General features: G+C 60.9%; 3 protein-coding genes across 7 annotated transcripts in view; 2 read left to right on the plus strand and 1 right to left on the minus strand.

Annotated features, from left to right (window-relative positions):
• Positions 1–3,693, plus strand: part of ZC3H18 (zinc finger CCCH-type containing 18) — a 66,082-nt gene extending 62,389 nt beyond the window's left edge. For all 5 annotated transcript variants that reach the window (XM_072819558.1, XM_072819561.1, XM_072819557.1 and 2 more), the window contains 5 exons: positions 84–244; positions 472–668; positions 1,139–1,232; positions 2,147–2,243; positions 2,791–3,693. In XM_072819558.1, the coding sequence (XP_072675659.1) occupies positions 84–244; positions 472–668; positions 1,139–1,232; positions 2,147–2,243; positions 2,791–3,004 (763 nt within the window). In that variant the 3' untranslated portion in view covers positions 3,005–3,693. The remainder of the gene's footprint in view (positions 1–83; positions 245–471; positions 669–1,138; positions 1,233–2,146; positions 2,244–2,790) is intronic.
• Positions 3,694–8,328: 4,635 nt separating this feature from the next.
• On the plus strand, positions 8,329–9,425 carry IL17C (interleukin 17C). Its single transcript, XM_072813307.1, has 2 exons — positions 8,329–8,672; positions 9,036–9,425. The coding sequence occupies exons 1-2, from the start codon at positions 8,329–8,331 to the stop codon at positions 9,292–9,294; spliced, it is 603 nt and encodes a 200-aa protein (XP_072669408.1). The 3' UTR covers positions 9,295–9,425.
• Positions 9,426–10,910: 1,485 nt separating this feature from the next.
• CYBA (cytochrome b-245 alpha chain) lies at positions 10,911–19,258 on the minus strand. The gene is made up of 6 exons (XM_072819562.1): positions 19,095–19,258; positions 14,190–14,259; positions 13,563–13,637; positions 13,315–13,398; positions 12,734–12,815; positions 10,911–11,184 (listed from the first exon to the last, which is right to left on the minus strand). Exons 1-6 carry the CDS (start codon positions 19,150–19,152, stop codon positions 10,966–10,968), a joined length of 588 nt encoding a protein of 195 aa, XP_072675663.1. The 5' UTR covers positions 19,153–19,258; the 3' UTR covers positions 10,911–10,965.
• Positions 19,259–19,718: the final 460 nt, after the last annotated feature.

Here is a 19,718-nt window from a genome sequence, read left to right on the forward strand (position 1 = left end):
CCACTCCAGCTCCTGTGAACACTGGCCCCCCGCCATCTCCCAGTCAGGGCCATGTGGGTGCAGATGTGCTTGTGTGTGTCCAGGTCCCTGAGCGTGAGCAGCGTCTCCTCGGTGTCCAGCGCCACGTCGAGTAGTAGCTCAGTGCACAGCGTGGACTCAGACGACATGTACGCAGACCTGGCCAGCCCCGTGTCCTCAGCAAGTTCGCGGTCCCCCACCCCAGCCCAGACCAAGAAGGAGAAAGGTACAGGGGGCTCCTCATGTCCTGGGCATTGTGGCTGCAGAGGCGGGCAGGCCCTTCGTGGAAAGAGGGTGTGCACACAGCCTCACTTGTTTAAACAGAAAGCACAGGGACCTCCCAGCTCTGTCCCACAGACTCGTTGCCTACTGATGGCACGTCCCTCCACCAGTGGCCCACAGGAAACCACTGTGCCAGGATGGCGACTATGACTTAGCATTTATTGTTGGCAGGAAAGTCGAAGAAAGAAGATGGGGTTAAAGAGGACAAACGGAAAAGGGACCCGTCTGCACAGCTCCCCAAGTCCTCAAAGCCTTCCACTGGCAGCAAAGCCCAGCAGCCCACAGCCCCCCAGCAGGCGCCTCCAGGGCAGCCCCAGCAGGGCACATTCGTCGCCCATAAGGAGATCAAGCTGACACTGTTGAACAAGGTGAGGCCGTGGCCACTGCTGCTGCCACTTCTAGCAGCCCAGCTCCTTGGGGCCACCCTGGTCTCTGGGGCCAGTTTACTCCTGGGATTGAGGCTGGTCAGCAACCTGCTTGTGCTGCTGCCCCAATATATGATCCATGGGTGTCAGGTGACCAAGCCCAATAGCATGTTCTACGAGATGAGAACATCCCAGGGTGGTGGGTGCTCTCCTAGGGTGCCTTTCATGTGACCTGGCTTATGTGAGCTGACGTCCCCTGGGGTCTCAAATGGGGCTGATGGCCTCAGGGAACAGTGTCTCTGCAGGCACTTTTGCTGCAGAGAATGAAGGCCCGAAAGCCCGGGACTTGCTTCCCATGGGGCTCCAAGAACACCCAGAGGAGGACCAGGGTGGGGGTGGGGGGACAGAGACTGTCACCACCTTGGCCAACAGCTCAGCCCGCCATCCTCACTGTGCTCCCACCTCGGTTCCAGGCGGCTGATAAAGGGAGCAGGAAGCGCTATGAACCATCAGACAAAGACCGGCAAAGCCCTCCGGCCAAGCGAGCTAACTTATCCCCAGACCGAGGTGAGTCTCCAGCGGTCACAGGACCAGGAGGGTGGAGGGGCTGGGAACCCACAGGCTCTGGAGAGCTCTGGGCCCTGGGGCACTTCCACTTGTGTAGTTACTGGGGTAAGGTGTTAGAATTATTGATGTGAGAATAATAGTAACAAAGTTACTGTATTTTAACACAAGTAACTTTTTTTATAAAAATAACCACATTTCAAATGAACAAAAGTTAAGACTGTCATTGTTTTTTTAATATTTCCACTGTCTGGCTGCCAGAAGGTGGTTCATCCTCCTCTCTGTGATAGCACAGGGTGCGTGGACTTGGGGGGCATGCAGAGGGCAGCAAGGGGCTCAGCGTGGCTACACCAAAAGTCCAACTCCAGTCATTTGCCAGGTGGTGTCAATCGCTAGCACACAGCCATCATTCCTCCCTAAAAGGGGGCAGAGAGGCCTGACAGGAGCAGGAGGGGGCACCCCTGGCCTGTGCCAGCGAGCCCAGGTCCCTGATATGCCCACCTAGGCACTGACACCCCCATCGCCCTCACACGGGCCCCCATGCTCACTGGACAGCGGTGTGAACTACCCCGACTTCCTGGTTTCACTTCTTTGTTCCGCCTGTTTGTTCTCAGTTCAAAGGCATGAACGATGAGTGTCTTAGTGTTTGATAAGTGGCAGCTTGGTGGCCTGCCCTCACCTCGGCCTCTGTGGGCTCTTGGGCTTTTCACTCTCTGACGTGACCAGCACTACCCTGTCCCTTGTTTCTGACTGGCTCTGCCTTCTGCCTCTTCCTGTGAGAGCAAGCAGGTGGTACTGAGCCACCGTGACACCGGGATGGTGTCTTGGGCACCCGGCCAGGCCGCCCCAACCCTGTCCGTGCACACCAGCCCGCTGTGGGTGGGGCCTGTGTTCTTACCTCATCCTGTGTCATCCAGGTTCTCGGGACCGGAAGTCAGGTGGGAGACTTGGCTCCCCAAAACCAGAGCGGCAGAGAGGCCAGAATTCTAAGGTGCCTGTGGCCCCACCGGACCGGTGAGTGCATCACCGCCCCGCCCCCCCCCACCACCACCACCACCTTCCCCTGGGCAGACCACATGGGTGCCATTGCCTCAGGGTGGGCCACCCATAGCTTCCCTGCCCTGGAGCAGGTCCCAGAATGAGGGGCCTAGGCATGACGCTTTCTAGAGCTCCCAGCTTCTACTGCCTTCCCAGTCAGCCTTGGAAACAGGGCAGACTTCTTTGTCACAGGAGGTCAGCTGTGAGGCCCGCCCTTGCCATCCCACTGCTCGAGGGCATGGTCCAGATGGGTATAGCCCCCCACACGCCCCGGCCCTTAGGGCTCCTCCTGAGTCAGCAGCATGGGGTTTCTCCCCACCGCAGGGGGAGGCCACAGAGAAGCACCAGAAGCAGGAGGGGTGGGTCAGCGAGGCCCCCTTCACTCTTCACTCTCCACCACTGAGGTGGGAGGAAAGCACACCTCCCTGCGGCCAGGCCAGACCACCAAGCACCAGGGCCCTGGGTCCTTACCCAATGGGAGGCTCCAACAGACCCTCTGACGGCCCCCCTCCCCCCACTGCAGGAAGCGCCAGTTGTCACCCCAGTCCAAGAGCTCCAGTAAGGTCACAAGTGTTCCTGGCAAAGCCCCTGATGCCGGCACCGCCGGCACCGTCTCCACCGGCACCAAATCAGGGAAGGCCAGCACGCTGTCTCGGCGGGAGGAGCTCCTGAAGCAGCTCAAAGCCGTGGAGGACGCCATTGCGCGCAAGCGGGCCAAGATCCCCGGGAAAGTGTAGGGGCCCCGTGGGCTCGGCCCCTGCCACAGTGAGAGACTCTTGTGTTTTTATAACTAGCGTGAGCACAGCCGTCTTGGATTTTGAAGTTAATGTCTCATTTTGGCTGTGATTCTTTTTAAAAATTAAAAAAGAAAAAAAAAGTTTCTCAGCTGGAAAAGAAGCCACATGTGATGAAGATGATGCTGAATCCTGGTCTTCTCCTGACCAGACCAGACTGAAGCAGCCCCATCCCAGAGCAGAAGTCCCGCCAGACAGACAGGCAGGCAGGCAGGCCGGCGGCAGGAGCCAGGACACGGCACCTGTTTTATGTAAATGATGGGTCCCAGGCGTCCAGTTCCGCCTGCCCGTGCTCTTTCCTACCCTCTGCCAGCCAGCCTGCCCCGAGTCCTGTCCTCCGCACGTGCTCCTTCCCGGCCGGGAGTGCCACATGCTCCTGAGCAGCCTCCTCCCCACCCCTGCCCTACCCCAGGGTCAAAAAAAAATAGATATATATTCTTGACTGAAGTCCGATTGGGAAATATTTCCTGTCTTTTATTTTAAGCATCAGATTGTTTTAGTTGATTTAAAAAGGAAAAAAAAATACAGAAAAGACCAAAAAAAAAAAAAGGCTGAGGGTGTTGTTGGGCATCTGTCTAATGTGGAGGGTCTTTTTTTGAGGGGTCTCCTAAAATAAAGTATTTTGATAAACAGCCGTCTTGTGCTGGTGGTGATGATTCCTTGGGCCTGGGCCCCCACCTCCACCACGATGCCCATGTGGCCCCTGGGAGGCCCCAGTGAGATACCCTTGGTGCATCTAGCACAGGGGCTCTGCCCCCAACCCTGCCGCCCCCCCAAAGGTGTTGGGCACTCAGTGCTGTAGGGTCCACCATGGGGAGGGCCATGCGGGCTGCCCTGCTACTGCAGCCCCTGCTTGGGGGATGGAGCTCGCAGAGTAGCAGCAAGGCCTCAGAGCACCCCACAGTGTCTGCAGGCAGCAGACCCAGGGCCTTTCTGCCTTCAGATTGCTTTAAAACAGTCCGTAAGTGCTGGCATGCAAACCCCGCGGAGCCCATGCTGCTGCTCCCAGGCTGGGGGCTTCTCCCCTGCCTGTGTGACCTGCTGAGCTCCATCTGGCTCACGGGTGCACTTGGGCCTCTGCCCCCAGGCTGGGGGACCAATGTGCTGCCGGGCTTCCTGGGTAGACAGTGCTCTGTGTCACGTTCACGTCATGCCTCCATCATAGTTAATCACGTGTTTCAGCAGTTTCTCATGGCTTATCCGGTTTGCCATCGTGTCGGCCAGGTATAAAGGGAACTCCCATGCTCCCAAGTGGGTGGCCTTCGAGGACACCAAGCCAGAAGCCAGGATGTGTGGGGGGCAAATCTGTCCTTAGGTGCTCTATGCCCAGCTGGGCAGTGACGGCCTCTCTAAAGTGGGGAGCCCACCACAGAGCTGCCTGTGCTCGGCTCTCCTTGACCCGCTGACCTGGCACTGGCCTCTGATACAGAGGCTGGAGCCACAGCCCTGGTCCCCTCAACCCCAGGCTGCTTGAGGCTAGCAGCTTTGCACTTGCCATCTGGACTCAGGGCTCCTCTGGGCCAGACTCAGGAGGTGCCTGTCCAGGAAGGGGCAAGGGCCATAGTCAGAACCAGCCCTGCCCCCACCCAGTCTGCTGAAAAGAACATTCTGGGCCAGGCATCTGGAATAAGGAAGGTCTCTGTGAGGTAATGGATCCTCGGGAACTCACTGGCTGAGATCCTGGCTGCAGGTTAACATGCAAATAGTGGGGATAATTGAGGGCCTGTCCCTCCGCTAGACAGCCCTCTATTCCTGTGCCCAGGTACAGTTGCCACAGCCAGGGCAGCCCTGCCACGTGACACATGTCGACCCACCCTACCCCCACCTGCTTGCCATTGCCCCCACCCCAGAGCCTTTGCACTCCCGGTTCCCGGTTTCCTGTTCCTGGAACTCTTGACAGTCCTGGCCAGGCCTGTGTTCCCCTTGGGCCCCCCAGCGCAGCATATGCCTGGGCCCTCCCACACTCCTTCCCTGACCACCCTGCTCCTGTTGATGCCCCCCAGCCTGTCCTCCCCAGGCAAAGCCTCAGTGGCCACCACAGCCTCCATCCTCCTCTTTTGAGTGCATTAAAAAAAAGTTATATTTTTTAATTTGTAATTTTTGTCAACTCAAATGCGAGATACAATCTCCATTATGAGTGAACGCATCAGGCTAATGCGGTGGCTCATTTGGTGAAAGTTACTTTTCTGTGGGTTTCTCTGGTCATTCATGGTAGTACCTGCACTGCCTCCCACTGCGCCTGAGCCTCCTCCGGCCCCCGCAGCCCCCATGAGGCCAGCTGCCCGCCCCCCTCAGGGGCTCCCCCCAGAGGCTGCCCCAGCTTCCCCAGAGGCCCCCCAGCAGCCCCCCAGCTCCCCCCCAGCAGTTCCCTCCCCACCTCCCCCAGCAACCCCCCAGAAGTTTCCCCCAGGGGCTCCCCCCAGCAGCCCCCGCCAGATCCCCCCCAAGTAGCAGTGGTCACTGGCCCTCTAGGGCCAGCCTGCAGCCTCACACAGCAGGAGGGGCTGGGGCTTCAGCCCGAAGGAGGCCTGTGGTGAGAGGGGCATGGTTAGGGGGCGGGGCCCTGGGGACACCGCCTCAGGGACTCCCTCCAGCCTTCCTCTGAGGGTGCCTTTCCAGTCTTGCCCAACCCGGGACTTCTGTGCTTGCCTCAGCCACCCGCAGGAATGAGGTGCCGCCAGGGCCCCCGCCCTGCAACCTTCCGGCCTCCGCGCTGGCCGGCCAGAACCCCGACCCCCGGGCCCTGCCCCTGGTCCCCTGACTCGCCCAGGGCCTGGCTCGCGCCCATGGTGCCGTGAAGCAGAGTGGTGGCGCAGCCTGGTCCCAGAGTCCCTCTGCCAAGCGTGGCACCCACCCGCTGGGCTGTTCTGATAAACCCCAGAAAATTCAGAAACCCACCCCCACCGCCGTGGGGAGCTGGTGTGGGCAGGGGCAAGGCTGGGGCCGTGCTTGCCCTGTGTGTCCAGCTGGGCCCCCGCAGGAGGGGAACAACCCTGGCAGCCGTGGCAGGAGTGACCATTTTACAGCCTTTTCATTTCATAAATGATGCCTCTGTGTGTGTGTGTGTGTGTGTGTGTGTGGCCAGACACCCCGGCCTCCCGCCTGAAGGAAGGCCAGACCACACTGCACAGCTGGTGTCCCTCCCTCAGCCTCCAGACCAGGGCCCCATCTTCCTCCCTGGGCAGCCCGCTCATCCCCCTTCCCTTCGTTCCACTGTGTTCATGGAACACTGGGCGCCAAGCACTGCTCTGTGCTGCAGCGGTGGAGTCTCCACCATACCACCACCCCAGCCCTCTGGGGGCTCACGCTGCCTCGGGGTGGACACAGGAGGGACTGGAGCTCCCCCAGGACCCAGCACCCCTGCAGGGAGGCAGCTGTCAGCTAGGCCCCAGAAGGGTCCTCTCAAGAGCTAGCCTGAGCCAGCATGCCCCACAATGCACTGCATGGGGGTCCTGGGCCCAACCATGTACCCCCCAAAATACATTCAAGTCCTAGACCTGGTCCCTCTGACGAGTGAAGGGTCTTGGCAGATGTCATGAGGTAAAGAGCTTGAAATGAGATCACTTTGAATGAGGTGGGTGTCCTGAGAAGACACAGACCCACAGGAGAGGCCACGTGAAGACGAGGCAGTGTGGCCACAAGGGACTGAGAATTGCCAGCAGTCCCCAGAAGCTAGGAGAGGTGGGAACAGGAGGATCCCTCAGAGACCCCAGAAGGAATTGACCCTGCCAACTATTTGATTGGAGACTCTGGCCTCCAGAACAATGAACACATCTGCGTCCTAAGCCCTCGGTGGGTGGTGCTTTGTTAGAGCAGCCCTACCAAACTCATGCATGGGGTGGTGAGCTCCCCATTGCAAGAGGTATGCAAGCGAGGGCTGATGACCATGGACAGGGGCATCATAGGAAGGAGTAGCCCTGGGCACTCAAGCAGCTATCCACCCATCTTCTGGGAAGGAGCATTCCCCCTAGCCCTGCCCTGCCCCCGGGAGAGGGGCACAGGACAGCCTGCCTGCAGGTGCAGACTCCTGTAAGGACCAGGAGGGCGGGTCCCTGCCCAGAGGCGCACCCGGGAGAGCCCCGCTCCAGGATATCTTCATGTCCCTGGATGGTGCCTCTCCTGGCCAGTCCCCTGCCCTCAGGCCCTCCTCAGCTGAGGGATACTTTAGACTCTGATAGGAGACACCCGGACACACAGGGTCTTAGGGGTGGCCGGGGGACCCAGGGAGTGGCACCCAAAGCTTCACAGTCTCGCCTCCAACTGTCCCTTTAAGGATAACCAAGGTGCCTGGCCCCGGCCCCCCATGGCCCCCACAGCTCCGAGAAGGGGCTCCTCAAATCCAGCTTCTCGAGGTGCAGCCACTTGAAAGTTTCCAAGGCATTCTCGCCCCATCTCTGGCTCCTAGGAGAGGTTTTGTTGAGTAAATCTAGAAACCCAACCCAGATCTGAAGACGCTGGCTGGTCCTCTGCCTCCAGAGCCTCTCTGGACACCCCCCCCCCCGCCCCCCGGTGCAGCAGGAGGCAGACACAGGTGCTCCTCCTGGACCATCTTAGATAAAAACCGGGACCAACCTCATGTCCACACCTGGGGAGCCGGCCCTCGAGTCCACGCTGGGTGGGGATGGGAGCTGCCCTAGCTGCCCCAGCTCACAGCTCCACGCAGCAGAAACCTCCCAGCCCAAACAAGCTGCCAGTGTCCACGCTCCATTCGCAGGTGCTCAGCCCAGGCAAGGGTCCCTCTGGGCGGGGGAGGGCCAGGAAGAGTGGGGGTGGGCACGGTGGCCCTGAGTGGGAAGGAGGGGACAGTGGGGACCCACGGGGAGGGAAGGAGGAAGCGCAGCCGTGCACTTCCCGAGGAGGAAGCTGTCCCGGATTTTCCCCAGGTGTGGCTGGAGGTATAAAGGGCGCCAGGAGCCAGCAGCCTCCAGGTCCACAGCCTCCAGGTGCACCTGCCTCTGCCAGCCCAGCGCCGCCGCTGCGATGGTGAGCCGCTGCCTCTCCCCCTGCCCCCTGCCCCCACCCCAGGTGGCCCTCCTGCCCCTCAGCAGAGGATGTTGGCACAGGGCCCAAGAAGCCCCAAATCTGGGAAGGGGACCCAGGAGCCCTGGGGCTTTGGGGAGCGTGGGCTGAGGACCCAGTCTCCCTCTGGGCCTCAGTATCCCCAACTTTAGAGGAAGGGGCACAACCCATCTTTGCACAGTAACCAGGGCAAGCTGGGAGGGCAGGGGCTGCCCCCTTCCCCGTGTGCCCCCTGACCTGACCGCTCAATGCCTGTCCACCAGCTCCTCCCCCGCCTCTTGCTTCTGTTCTGGCTGCCCGCCAGCCTGGCCCGCCACGGCCCCCAGCTCTGGAGGGGCCTCCACACCCACGGGACCCCACGCTGCTACTCGGCCGAGGAGCTTCCCCGGGGTCAAGCCCCGCCACATCTGCTGGCTCGAGCTGCCAAGTGGGAGCAGGCTTTGCCCGTGGCCCTGGTGTCCAGCCTGGAGGCAGGGGGCCGAGGCAGGGAGCAGGACGGTCCCCCCGCTGGGGCGCAGTGCCCAGTGCTGCAGCCTGAGGAGGTCCTGGAAGCTGACATCCACCAGCGCTCCATCTCCCCCTGGAGATACCGGTGAGGGCTGCGGGCCCCCGTGCGTGGTACTGGGGCACCTGCTCCACAGCATCGGGCCAGCTCCTCCCCTGAGCCCCCACGTCTTCACCTGCTAGACGAAGGGTCACCCACAGGCGGGGAGGGGGGGTCCCATCACATGAGCTCCTCCTCGCTGCTGGTATCCGCAGGATGTCAGCGTGGCTCTGTTCCCAGGGTCCCTGGGGCAGGTGGGCTGGGCTGGGGGTTGGGCAAGGGCCGTTCTGGGAGGGCAGGGGGGGCCCCCCGATGAGCCTCACCCCTGCTGCCGGCCCCACTGCCTGACTTCCTTGGCTCGTGGGCCAGACAGGGCTGCAGACAGGGGCCTCACGCGGTCTGTCCCCACAGTGTGGACACGGACGAGAGCCGCTACCCGCAGAAGCTGGCCTTCGCCGAGTGTCTGTGCAGGGGCTGTATCAGCGCCAGGACGGGCCGGGAGACGGCTGCCCTCAACTCGGTGCCGCTGCTGCAGAGCCTGCTGGTGCTCCGCCGCCGGCCCTGCTCCAGGGACACCACGGGGCTGCCCACGCCAGGGGCCTTCTCCTTCCACGCCGAGTTCATCCGTGTACCCATCGGTTGCACCTGTGTCCTGCCCAGGTCCACGTAGTGACCTGGCCCCACGCTGCATTCACCTGTGTTGGGGGGCGTGGTTGCCCCCCAGACTGGACATTGGGGGTCTTGCCAAAGAGGGCCCCTCCTATTTATGTGTATTTATTGTTTATTTATTTGCTCCCTGGGTCCCTGGGCAGGTACTGAGGCTCCTGGCCTCAGGTGTGAGGAATAATGCTGGAGGGCAGGGTCCACCTGCCCGCAGGTGACCTGTGCTGCTCAGACCCATCTGCAGTCTCCGTTTACCCTTCTGGCAAACAGTTGGGCCAGAAGGAATCTTTTTATTCTTCTAGAACTTGCAAAATAACAGAAAAGATGTTCCAATGTCCCCCCTACGTCTGTGGTCCCCTGGGCTCCCCTCACACCCTCACTGGCCTCAGGCTGGTCCCGGCTCCCTGCCCCTGGGGAACAAGTACCCCTGTACTTCTAAAACAACTATTTATTTTAGAATGTGCGTGAATGTGTTGTTAAATTGACAAACGCCTCCAGAGCACAGCGTCGGATAGCAGAGGGCAGTGACTGAAGGCCCCCTCCTCCCCTCACCCCTGCCTGGTCCTTGATTGCCAGCTGGTCCTGCATGGGCAGCCACTGGCCCCAGATCCCGGGGTCCTTTCCGAAATGTCTGTGCGTGCACCCCCAGGGCAGCCAGGGTGGGAGGCATGCCCGCTGGCCCCGGTGCCTGGGGAGGGGCTGGGCTCACAGTCTGGCCGCAATGCTGGCAGGCCCTCCTTCACCAAGGGCACCCACCTCTGCCCCACGGGCGGTCTCTGAGGTAAAGCCCCAGGGGGGTCGGCTCTGGAGTGACACGCCTGTGCAGCCCACCATCCCCTCCAAGCATCTGAATTTCCCGCAGCCCCACCACAGACCCAGGCAGATGTGAAGGCCAGGCCACCTGGGGCTTCTGCTGCCACCAGTGACCTGGCACACCAGGGGCAGCCCCTGGGCCAGGCATCCCAGTCTGCAGAGCGTCATGGATCGGAGCCCAAGTGGGCACGTGTGTGTGGCCTCAGCAACCATACAGTGGGCCTGGGCAGCTCCAGCTGGGCTCCAACCCCCTTCGCAGATTGTTTCCCCAGCCCACCTAAAGGCAGCTTTCAGCACCTCCCTGCCTGACCAGCCATGTTCGCTCACCCCTGATTAAGGCTTACTGTGTGCAAGCAAACACCCAGGAAGTGGGGACGAGTGACCTTTGTCTGGGGTCTGAAGGATGCTTTGGTCAGCATGTTACTGAGTTTCCATCATGCGGCTGGTCCGAAAGTAGAGCCCCGCAGGTGACAGATACCACAGAACCACCGGAAGGAAGGCTGGGGACGGAGAGGAGAGGGCAAGGGGGTCCAGAGGCCACCAGGATGGGGACCAGTCTTCTAGGCAGAGGCAGCAGCCCAAGCAGGGCCCAGACTGGGCAGGGCCATCCCTGTGGCTGCAGTGGCTGGTGTGGCATGGGTGGCATCTGTCCTGGGCTGTGGGAGCCTGGCGGCTTTGGCCAAGGCCTGTTGGGCCGGGCAGTGGGGGGCAGGGGGGGAGCAGCAGAGGGGGAGCGGGGGGCAGACAGGCTGAGAAGTGCTGAAGGAGATGCCTGGCTTGGGAGTGGGATGCACACGGGGACTCAGGGAGTCTGCTCTCTTTGGTTTATTTTGCGGGCTCCATGAGGAACAGGTAGAGATGCTACTCATACAACCTCATCAATCACCGGGACTGGGTTTTCCTGGGGGCCACCGGAAACCCCCACAGCACCTGCCGCCTCCTCCTCTTCACTGGGCTTCTTCCGGGCCTCGGCTGGCGGCCGCGGTGGGGGGTTGCTGGGCGGCTGCTTGATGGTGCCACCCACCTGCGGACGCTCCTTGGGCTGGGGCTCGATGGGGATCCACTGCTCTCCGTGGTAAGCCGCCTGCACGATTTGAAGGAGCTGGGTCAGAGCTGGGTGGATAGTGCTCCCCCAACTCAGCCGCCAGGAACAGGGTGGGACCCATGTCTGAGCCCACTATGTCCGGAGTGACAGCCAGGACCTCAGAGTTCAGCTGATTCACTTTCCAGCAGGGACCCCACATGGGGGTGGGCAACCTGGAGCCCACTCCAGGTGCTCAGGCCTCCCCACAGGGTCTAGGGCAAGAGGCCAGGCCTGGGAATCCAACACGCACAGTCTGGCTGGCCAGGCACCTGCAGCGGGGGAGTGGGGGGGAGAGGGGACGGGGACAGCCAGGAGGGCGGGGGAATGTGTGCTCTTTTATTTGTATCCCACGGTCCTTGACACATAGAAAAAGTGTGACATCATGTCACTCATGAAGCAGAAGAATGAAATGAACATCTGCAGTCCTGCCTTCTCACCTGAAAACTAGGACACCTGCCCTGAAAAAAGGACCATGCAGCAGACCCGAGAGTGCACAGAGACATGGCACAAACCAGAACGCTAACAGATCCGCTCGCATTCTCTGCCCAGGGGAGGATCTCACACCAAGCTCACAGGCCCTTAACAGAGGCAGAGAAAGTATTCGGGGTCTGACCTTCACTCACAGAATATTCACAACTAAAACGTACATGAGGTTCCCGCAAGTCAGTAATGTAAAGACAAAGGCCCCCTGGACAAACGGGTAGGGACTGGATGCAGCAGCGGGCAGCCAGTGGGAACCAGCAGCCCTGCCAGCCTAGGTGGGCAGCACGCGGCAGCCAGGTAGGGTGCCCCTGATGCAGGGAGGGTGCCGGGGCTGGATGTGGGCGATGGTTACCTGCGCCCTGTGACCAGCCGCAGGAAGCAGCCAAACACACAGAGCAGCAACAGGGTGGGCTCCCGTTGGGGGAGCACCGAGGGGCCGGCGGGCAGGTCACTAAGGTGCAGGACGGCTTAGAGCACAGACAACACACCACCCGTTCCCTCACAATATGTGCAAAGGATGAATGTGCAGCGCAGGAGGACGGCAAGCATGGGGCGCAAGGCCCATGCCCCACAGAGCTTCTACCCAGGCCGTCCTCCCCAGTATCTGCCAGCCCTCCTGTAAAGATTGGGTTAGGGGTGTCCTTCCAACGGGGTCTTTGCTATGTCCCAACTCCAGGCAAACCCAACAGGGCAGCCTTGGGAAACCTCTAGGTGGCATCTGTGCTGTTTACAAGCTCCCTAGGAAGTGCCCCTGACAGCACCCAAGTCAGGAAGGATGGCTTAGATGAGACAAATATGATGAGTGGGTCCCAATCCAGTTGGGCCTTGGCTAGCTGGGTGACCCTAGTCCAGCCAGGTCACTTCCCTGACTTTGTATCTCTTGGTCTGTAGAGTGGGGACCTCAGCACTCCCTTGCAGGGATGAGGCACCGATAAGGGAGCTGCCACACTTTACATACGTGGAGATAGTGGCTACAGCATCACTGGCTCTGATACGGCGTGAGCAAGGACACCGGCTGCCGGCTTTGGCTCTGCCCGCAGCGCTGGCCACAGAGGATACCACTTACCAGCAGATAGATGCTGCTCGCGATGGCCAGGCAGGCTGTCCCCAGGATGGTGGCCAGCAGGAATCCAGCAGGTACTGAGAGCCTGGGGAGGGGTGGCAGGGCGGTCAGGGGGTTTGCAGGATCAAAGGCTGCAGGATCTCGGGACAAGGCAGACTAGTGTGCGGTCCCCAGGACCCTGGCTGGAGGAGATGCCCAGACCCGCCAAAGGTTAGGCTTCTAAGCTTGGGCCCTTTAGGCTGTTCTTGGGATGCTGGCACCTGGGCCCCACCCACCACACCAGGGGGAAGCCCAAATAGCCACAGAGGCCTGTGAGTGTTGTGGCCTCCCTGCCAGTGACCAGCAGATCCACACACAAGGCAGTGAGCAGAGCCGCCTGGGAGAGCCCGGTCTATTCCTGATTTAAGCTTCTAGGGTTGCAGTGAGCCATCAGGGAGCAGCAGGTGACAGAGCAGGTCTCAGGACCCCAGGATCTGGGCTTCTGTTTGGAAGCATATCTGGGCGGGGACGGGCCTGACTTGATCCAGATGATGGGGAGGGTTTATACCAGGGCCATCTTGGTCTCTGGGGAACAGGGGACTCACCCAAGGTGCAGGAAGGCCCGGATGTAGTAGTTCCTGGAGAGAGGCCCGAACACCTTCACCACTTTGGTCATGTACTTCTGTCCACTAGGCAGAGGGGAGGGAAGACACTGTATCCCACACAGCACCCTCCTCCCTAGAGCACCTTGGCTTCTCACTCCTTAGGACTGAGTGGGGGGCCACGGTGGCTGGGCAGGCCCTGGAAGGAGGGTGCTCCCGTGGGGTGGCCCGGAGCAGGGCTGGGGGCTCACCATCTCTCCATGGTGGATCCCTTCCTCCTCTTCCCGCGCGGATACTCCAGCAGGCACACAAACACGCCTGCTCCGCTGCAGGTGCCGTTAAGGAGCCGCCACACAGCCCGGGGGTCTCAGTGAGCCCCCTTTGCGGATGAGAAGACAGAGGGTTAGGTTGCTTCCCAGAGGTCACTCAGCAGAGTCTGCCACTGTGCTGCCCGCATGAGCCCTCCATCCCCCCCCACGCCTGCCTCGGTGGGCCTGTCACAGCTGGGCCAGAGGGGCTGAGCCTGTTCCGATGGATCCCAGGCCAACCCTGGGGGACGGCTGATAGAGGGGGCCTGGAGGGGATCCCAGGAATCCCCAAGGCCTCAGGGCTGCTGACACCTCTCCCCAGGCCAGTCTTCATGGGCCTGCTGCGGACCCACGCCCGGCCTCGGGCAGGCTGCTGCCCTGCTCAGTCCCACTGTGTGACCGAGCCCCATCCTGCCCTCCCCAGCGCTGTGGAGTGTCTCAAGGGCCCACAAATGGGGGTAGCACTCTGCAAACTGTTTAGTGCTATGCCCCCAGGGACAGCAGCAGCCCCACCCTGTGCCCAGAAGTCCTGCCCCCGACCCTAGCCTGGACTCTGCGGTGGCAGGATACATGGAGTAGGCGCCGAAGTACCACTTGGTGAACTGGCCGGCGGTGGCCACGATGCCTCCCATGATGAGGACTGTGGGCAGAGGAGAAGCAGGTTAGCAGGAGGAATGTGCCCCCATCGCAGGTGCAGGGCTGGGGGCTGTAGGGTGCTCTGGCCACTCTCCGTGGGCTCCCCTCCCTTGGCCAGGCCATCATCCACCACATGGGACAACATGTTTATCTGTGCAGGGGACACAGAAGGAGAAACCCCTAGAAAGTGACAGGCAAGTTGGGGAAGGGGTGAAAAGAGCAGTGCGTGGGGGGAGCCAGGTCTGGGTCCCAGCAGCAGCTGGGGGACACCCAGCCTTAGAGCCCCAGGAGGGCCGCTGGGGCTGGTCTTCACCGCAGCCGTCCACTCTGCAGGGCTCTGCGACCCCTGGCCGTTTCGAGTGCTTGCTTTCTGCATCTCAAGATGACACTGTCCCTTTGTGTGTGCTCCTGTGGATGGGCGAGGCTCCCAGCTGCACAGCGCTCCTATGTCCCACTGGTCACCTGGCCTCCAGCCGACAGACACCGATACCCCTATGCCCTTCCCGGGGCTGCTGTGGGCCACTCCAGCCCACGTGGTCCTGCCTCCTGCTGGCTGCTGGAGGCGGCATACCTCTGCATCTTTTCTCCCCAGAAATTATCTTTTTTTTTTTTTATAGTTTATTGCGGTAAAATATACATAACATAAAATGTTCTGTTTTAGCCATGTTAAAGTCCACCGCTCAGGCGGTCTAAGTCCACGCCCTGCTGTGCGAGCATCCCCAGAACGAACAGCGATCACTCGAGGTACAATCAGGACATGTTGATCTTTCTCTGTGTCTCGCATGAATAAAATCTTAAAAAAAAAAAATCTAAAGCTTCTCTTCCTGGATCATGTGTAGACTTGACCTCACCATGATTAATTATTTACCATCGGTGCTCATTTTCAAAGCCCCTCCACCTCCTCGCAGCCTGTCCTGTCTGCGGGACTCAGCACCCACCCACACCCACACCCACACCCACCCCTGCTAACAAGCATCCTTTGAGGTCCCCCCCGGGTCCTGAATCCGTCCTTTTTCTCGGCACCTAAAATTCTCTTCCCTCGGCTCCCAGCAGCGGCTCCTGAGAAGTCTGCAGTCAGGCTGCTACGAAACCACTTTTTCCCTCTGGTAAATTTTAAGATTTCCTTTAATGGTCTGTAATTTCATTACCATGTGTCCAAAAAGGGATTGGTTTTCCTTTATTCTGCAATGGGCTCTGCTTTCTTTCAATCTGAGATTTCTCCATTTCTGGAAAATGCTTACCCCTGACCCTTTTTTTTTTTTCTTAAAGATTTTATTTATTTATTCACAGACACAGAGAGAGAGAGGCAGAGACACAGGCAGAGGGAGAAACAGGCTCCACGCAGGGAGCCCGATGTGGGACTCGATCCCGGGTCTCCAGGATCACACCCCAGGCTGCAGGCGGCGCCAAACCGCTGCGCCACCGGGGCTGCCTACCCATGACCCTTTTGTATTGTCTCCCAGCATTCTGCCTACAGAGCCCTGATTCTCACCTCTGCACCTACTGCTGCCCATGGGGTGGGTCTCTCCCCCCACCCTGCACCCTTGCATACAGCTCAGCTTCAGTTTCTCTAAGATTTTTTTTTAAAGATTTTATTTATTTATTCATGAGAGATGCAGAGAAACAGGCAGAGGAAGAAGCAGGCTCCATGCAGGGAGCCCGACGTGAGACTTGATCCCAGGTCTCCAGGATCACGCCCTGGGCTGAAGGCAGCACCAAACCGCTGAGCCACCAGGGCTGCCCGTCTCTAAGATTGTTTTTAAAGCTTTTTAAATTAATTTATTCATAAGAGACAGAGAGAGAGATAGACAGACAGAGAGAGGCAGAGAAACAGGCAGAGGGAGAAGCAGGCTCCATGCACCGGGAGCCCGATGTGGGACTCGATCCCGGGTCTCCAGGATCACGCCCTGGGCCAAAGGCGACACCAAACCGCTAAGCCACTCGGGCTGCCCTCTCTCTAAGATTTTATTTATTTGAGAGAGAGAATGAGCAGGGGAAGGAGCAGATGGAGAAGCAGGCTCTCCGATGAGCAGGGAGCCTGACGTGGGACTCCATCCCAGGACCCCGGCATCACGACCTGAGCCGAAGGCAGACACCTCACCAACGGAGCCCCCCAGGTGCCCCTCAACTGCTCTTTAATGACCCCCTCTCTGTCTCTGGGCTGTGTGCTGTGAGGTTCCCTGAGCCCCACCTTCCATTCCACAAATCCTCTCATCTTTACAGAGCATTCAATTCATTAACCTTTGATGACTTTTTTCTTTGACGTTCTGTGTTAGTTCACATCTTGCGCTGTCCTGTTTTTGCTATAAAACTCTGCTCCTCCCCCCCTCCCCGAGCAGTTTGGGACACTCGTAGGCATCAAGGCATGCTCACATTCTCAGGTCTTGAAGAGGCTGGGCAGCTCTGGCTCTGTGGCGGTGTGAGAGGGCCCTCCCCGGGGGGTGGGGTTGGGTGGGGGCACGAGCTGGCAGCTGGTGGAGTCTGGTTTCCTGCGGCAGCCTTGCAGACAATGTTCATGTTTGCCTCTGCTGGGGGGGCTTTGGGGTTTCTCCAGCCTGGGCCCAGCTCACAGGCCTCTCTCGGTCTGGCACAGGGTAGGAGACAGTTGGCCCTTCCCCACATGCAGCACAGGCCTGAGTTTCCACAAGGGTTTGTCTTGTCCGTGACTTCAAGTCCAGGCCTGGCTGCAGGTGGCAAGTGTCCTCGGGGTGGGGGGACCTGCTTCCTACTGTTTCCCATGCAGGAGGCCCTCCCCGGTGTGGGCCAGCCACGCAGGCCAAACTCCCTTGTTTCCACACTAGGCCCCCACATCCCACCAGGTAAGAGCTCGAGGCCCTGGGCGCCCCTTCCTTTGACCCAGACACATCTCCTTGAAGTCTCACTCTGCTTTTCCTGCCAGCAGATTTCCTATCCCTGGTGCTGAGCTCTGCTACATATTAACTTATTTTGTTGGCGGTCAGGGTCCGGGTGGGCTGGAAGAGGGAAGGGCGGCATTCTGCATCCAGCCAACACCCTTGTGTTTGAGCGCCTGATTTCCTGTCCTGAGCAGCAGTTCTGCTGCCTGGGGTCAGCAGGGGGGTGGGGGCGGGGTGGGGGGCAGAAGAAAACCCCACTAACTCACCAGGAAGGCAGGACTGTCTGCCACCCACCAAACGCTGACAGAGCCCTACTAGGACACAGCAGGAACACGATGAGGCCCCCGCTCCTGGGGGGCTCCTGGTCTCATCAGGGGGAACAAAAATCAACATTGAAACTGGGGAATGTGGTGCAATGTCCGGGGCTATGCTCCGCCTGATGCTCTAGAAAGACTCCTCCAAGCAGGCGGCTTTTTGAGCCGAGAAATGAATGGAGAAGCCAGCCAGCCACAGATGCTTCAGATAGATGTCTCCTCAGCAAAGGCCCTGCGGTCTGCTCAGGGGAACAGGGACAAAAACGAACCCTGTGGACGAGGCCCAGAGAAGGCAGGGGGCTGGAGGATCGGGTGCAGGAGAGGCCAAAATCGGTCGGGCTTTGGTTATGTGTCCCGCAAAGCCATGGGAAGGCTTTCGGTAGCAGGTGACACAATCTGGTCATAGGGGGTTTCCCACAATAGGAAAACCTGTGGAGCATGACTGCGGCTAGGCTCTCATCAGGCCTGAGCCATCCCCTGGAGGCTGCAGTTTACACCCAGAAGAAAAGTCAGCAAGGGAGGAACCAGAGCAGGGCCCTGGGGGACCTTCTGACAAACTGTCTTATTTGATGATGGAGAAGGCTGAGCCCAGACCCCAAATGCACCGTACGCACAGCGGCCGTGAGGGCAGCCTGGGTGCCACAGCACCGCAAGCAGGAGCCCAGGCCAGGACGGCCAGCCTGCACACAGTGGGCCTTCTACGAATAGGGCCTGGAGTGGACAGCCTGGGGACAGAGGGGAGCACCACGTGACCCACCCACTGAGCTCTCTGCCACTCGAGATGCCCAGTGCAGGGCGTGACCTGCCTGGATACACAACACACTGCTAGATCCTGTACTCTAAAATGTGATCCCGCAGCGCAGGGCCGGGGAGACTTCATCTACCTCTCCGCCTTCCCTCCCCAAGTTCCCTCCCCAGGTGGAGGGAGGCCTGGGGGAGGAGGGTCCCAGGGGAATGGTGCTGGGCTGAGAGCCCCCCTCCTCAGCACATTCATAGGCCCTTCCTGGGAGTGGGAGGTCCCTGGTCAGGAGGCAGAGCCTCCGGCCCCTCTTGCCTCAGGCCCTGGTGTGGACTCAGCTCTACCCCACTCAGTCCGGAGAAGTTCCTGCTTGTGAGCACAGAGCTCGGGTGCAGACCCCATGCTCCGTAAGCAGAGCTCCTGAGCACAGGTGGCAGGGTGGCTGGGGGCTCTGAGCTGACCAGGCTCGCTCTAGGGGGTCTCTAGCCACCTTATGAAATCCCAGATGCCATTCTGTGGAACAGGGGGGCCTGGGCCCCGACGGAGAGCCCCTGCCACCCAGGAAGAGAGGGAGCCCCGGCCCCCCACTCCAGGGCAGCAGGGCCACCAGGGCGCCCCCTTGCCGGGTTTACCCAACCCTGGGGGGCAGGGACTCCCCGGAAACCACCAAGGAGGAAACGCCTCTTCTCCTGGCTGCAACTTCCTCTCTCGGTGCGGCGGTCCGGCGGCGGGGCGGGGGTCATGGGCCGAGGGGACGGCTGGGGCGTGGGCGGGGGAAGGGGCTCCGAAGCCCCTCCGCAGGCCGAGCGCCCCCGCTGCCCGGCAGGCTGCAGCCCGCCGACCCCCGCCGGCCGCCCCGGCCCGCAGTGGCAGGTCCCGCTTCCCAGCCCGCGCCCCGCGGCCCGCGGCCCGAGCCCCCGCGCGCACTCACTCAGGCCGGACGCCAGCGCCTGCTCGTTGGCCCACATGGCCCACTCGATCTGCCCCATGGCGGCGACGACCGCAGCTCGGCGGGCTCCTGCGACACTGCGCCCGCGATCCCGCCGCCCGCCCCCAGCGCCCCGCCCCGCCCCGCCGCCCGCCCCCAGCGCCCCGCCCCGCCCCGCCGCCCGCCCCCAGCACCCCGCACCCCGCCCCCAGCGCCCCGCCCCGCCCCGCCGGGCAGGTGAGGCTCCCCCGAGAGCCGGGACCCAGCCCTGGGGCCCTGTCCACCCTGGGCCTCCCTCCCCTCCCCGGCGGGGTCCCCTGCAGGCCCAGCGCCCCGACCCCCGCCCCAGCTCACTTCCTCCTCCCGGCTCCTCCCCGCTCCTCCCGGCTCCTCCCAGCTCCCTCGGGGCACCCGCGGCGGAGGCCACCGAGTTTCTCCCTGGCTGTGTGCCAGGCACCTGACCTGCCAGCTTCGCTCCCCAAGCATCACCTGGGCTGCCCAAGATCAGAGCCGTTGCCGGCGGGCTGGGCTACAGGGCGAGCACGCTGTGACCTGGAGGCACCCCAAAACGTGTGGGTTCTGCTCAGAGCTTGCAGCCTACAGCAGGGAACAGGGACTTCTCCCAAA

Source organism: Canis lupus, chromosome 3, assembly GCF_048164855.1.
Source record: "Canis lupus baileyi chromosome 3, mCanLup2.hap1, whole genome shotgun sequence".
Lineage (NCBI taxonomy): Eukaryota > Metazoa > Chordata > Mammalia > Carnivora > Canidae > Canis > Canis lupus.

Excerpts from the sequence above, each read along its gene's own strand:
- IL17C (XM_072813307.1), top strand. The coding sequence starts at position 8,329 with ATGCCTGTCCACCAGCTCCTCCCCCGCCTCTTGCTTCTGTTCTGGCTG. Across the intron at positions 8,673-9,035 it reads ATCTCCCCCTGGAGATACCG|TGTGGACACGGACGAGAGCC; the intron begins GTGAGGGCTGCG and ends CTGTCCCCACAG.
- CYBA (XM_072819562.1), bottom strand. The coding sequence starts at position 19,152 with ATGGGGCAGATCGAGTGGGCCATGTGGGCCAACGAGCAGGCGCTGGCG. Across the intron at positions 13,638-14,189 it reads TACTTCGGCGCCTACTCCAT|CGGAGCAGGCGTGTTTGTGT; the intron begins GTATCCTGCCAC and ends CGGCACCTGCAG. Across the intron at positions 12,816-13,314 it reads CGGGCCTTCCTGCACCTTGG|GCTCTCAGTACCTGCTGGAT; the intron begins GTGAGTCCCCTG and ends ACCCCTCCCCAG.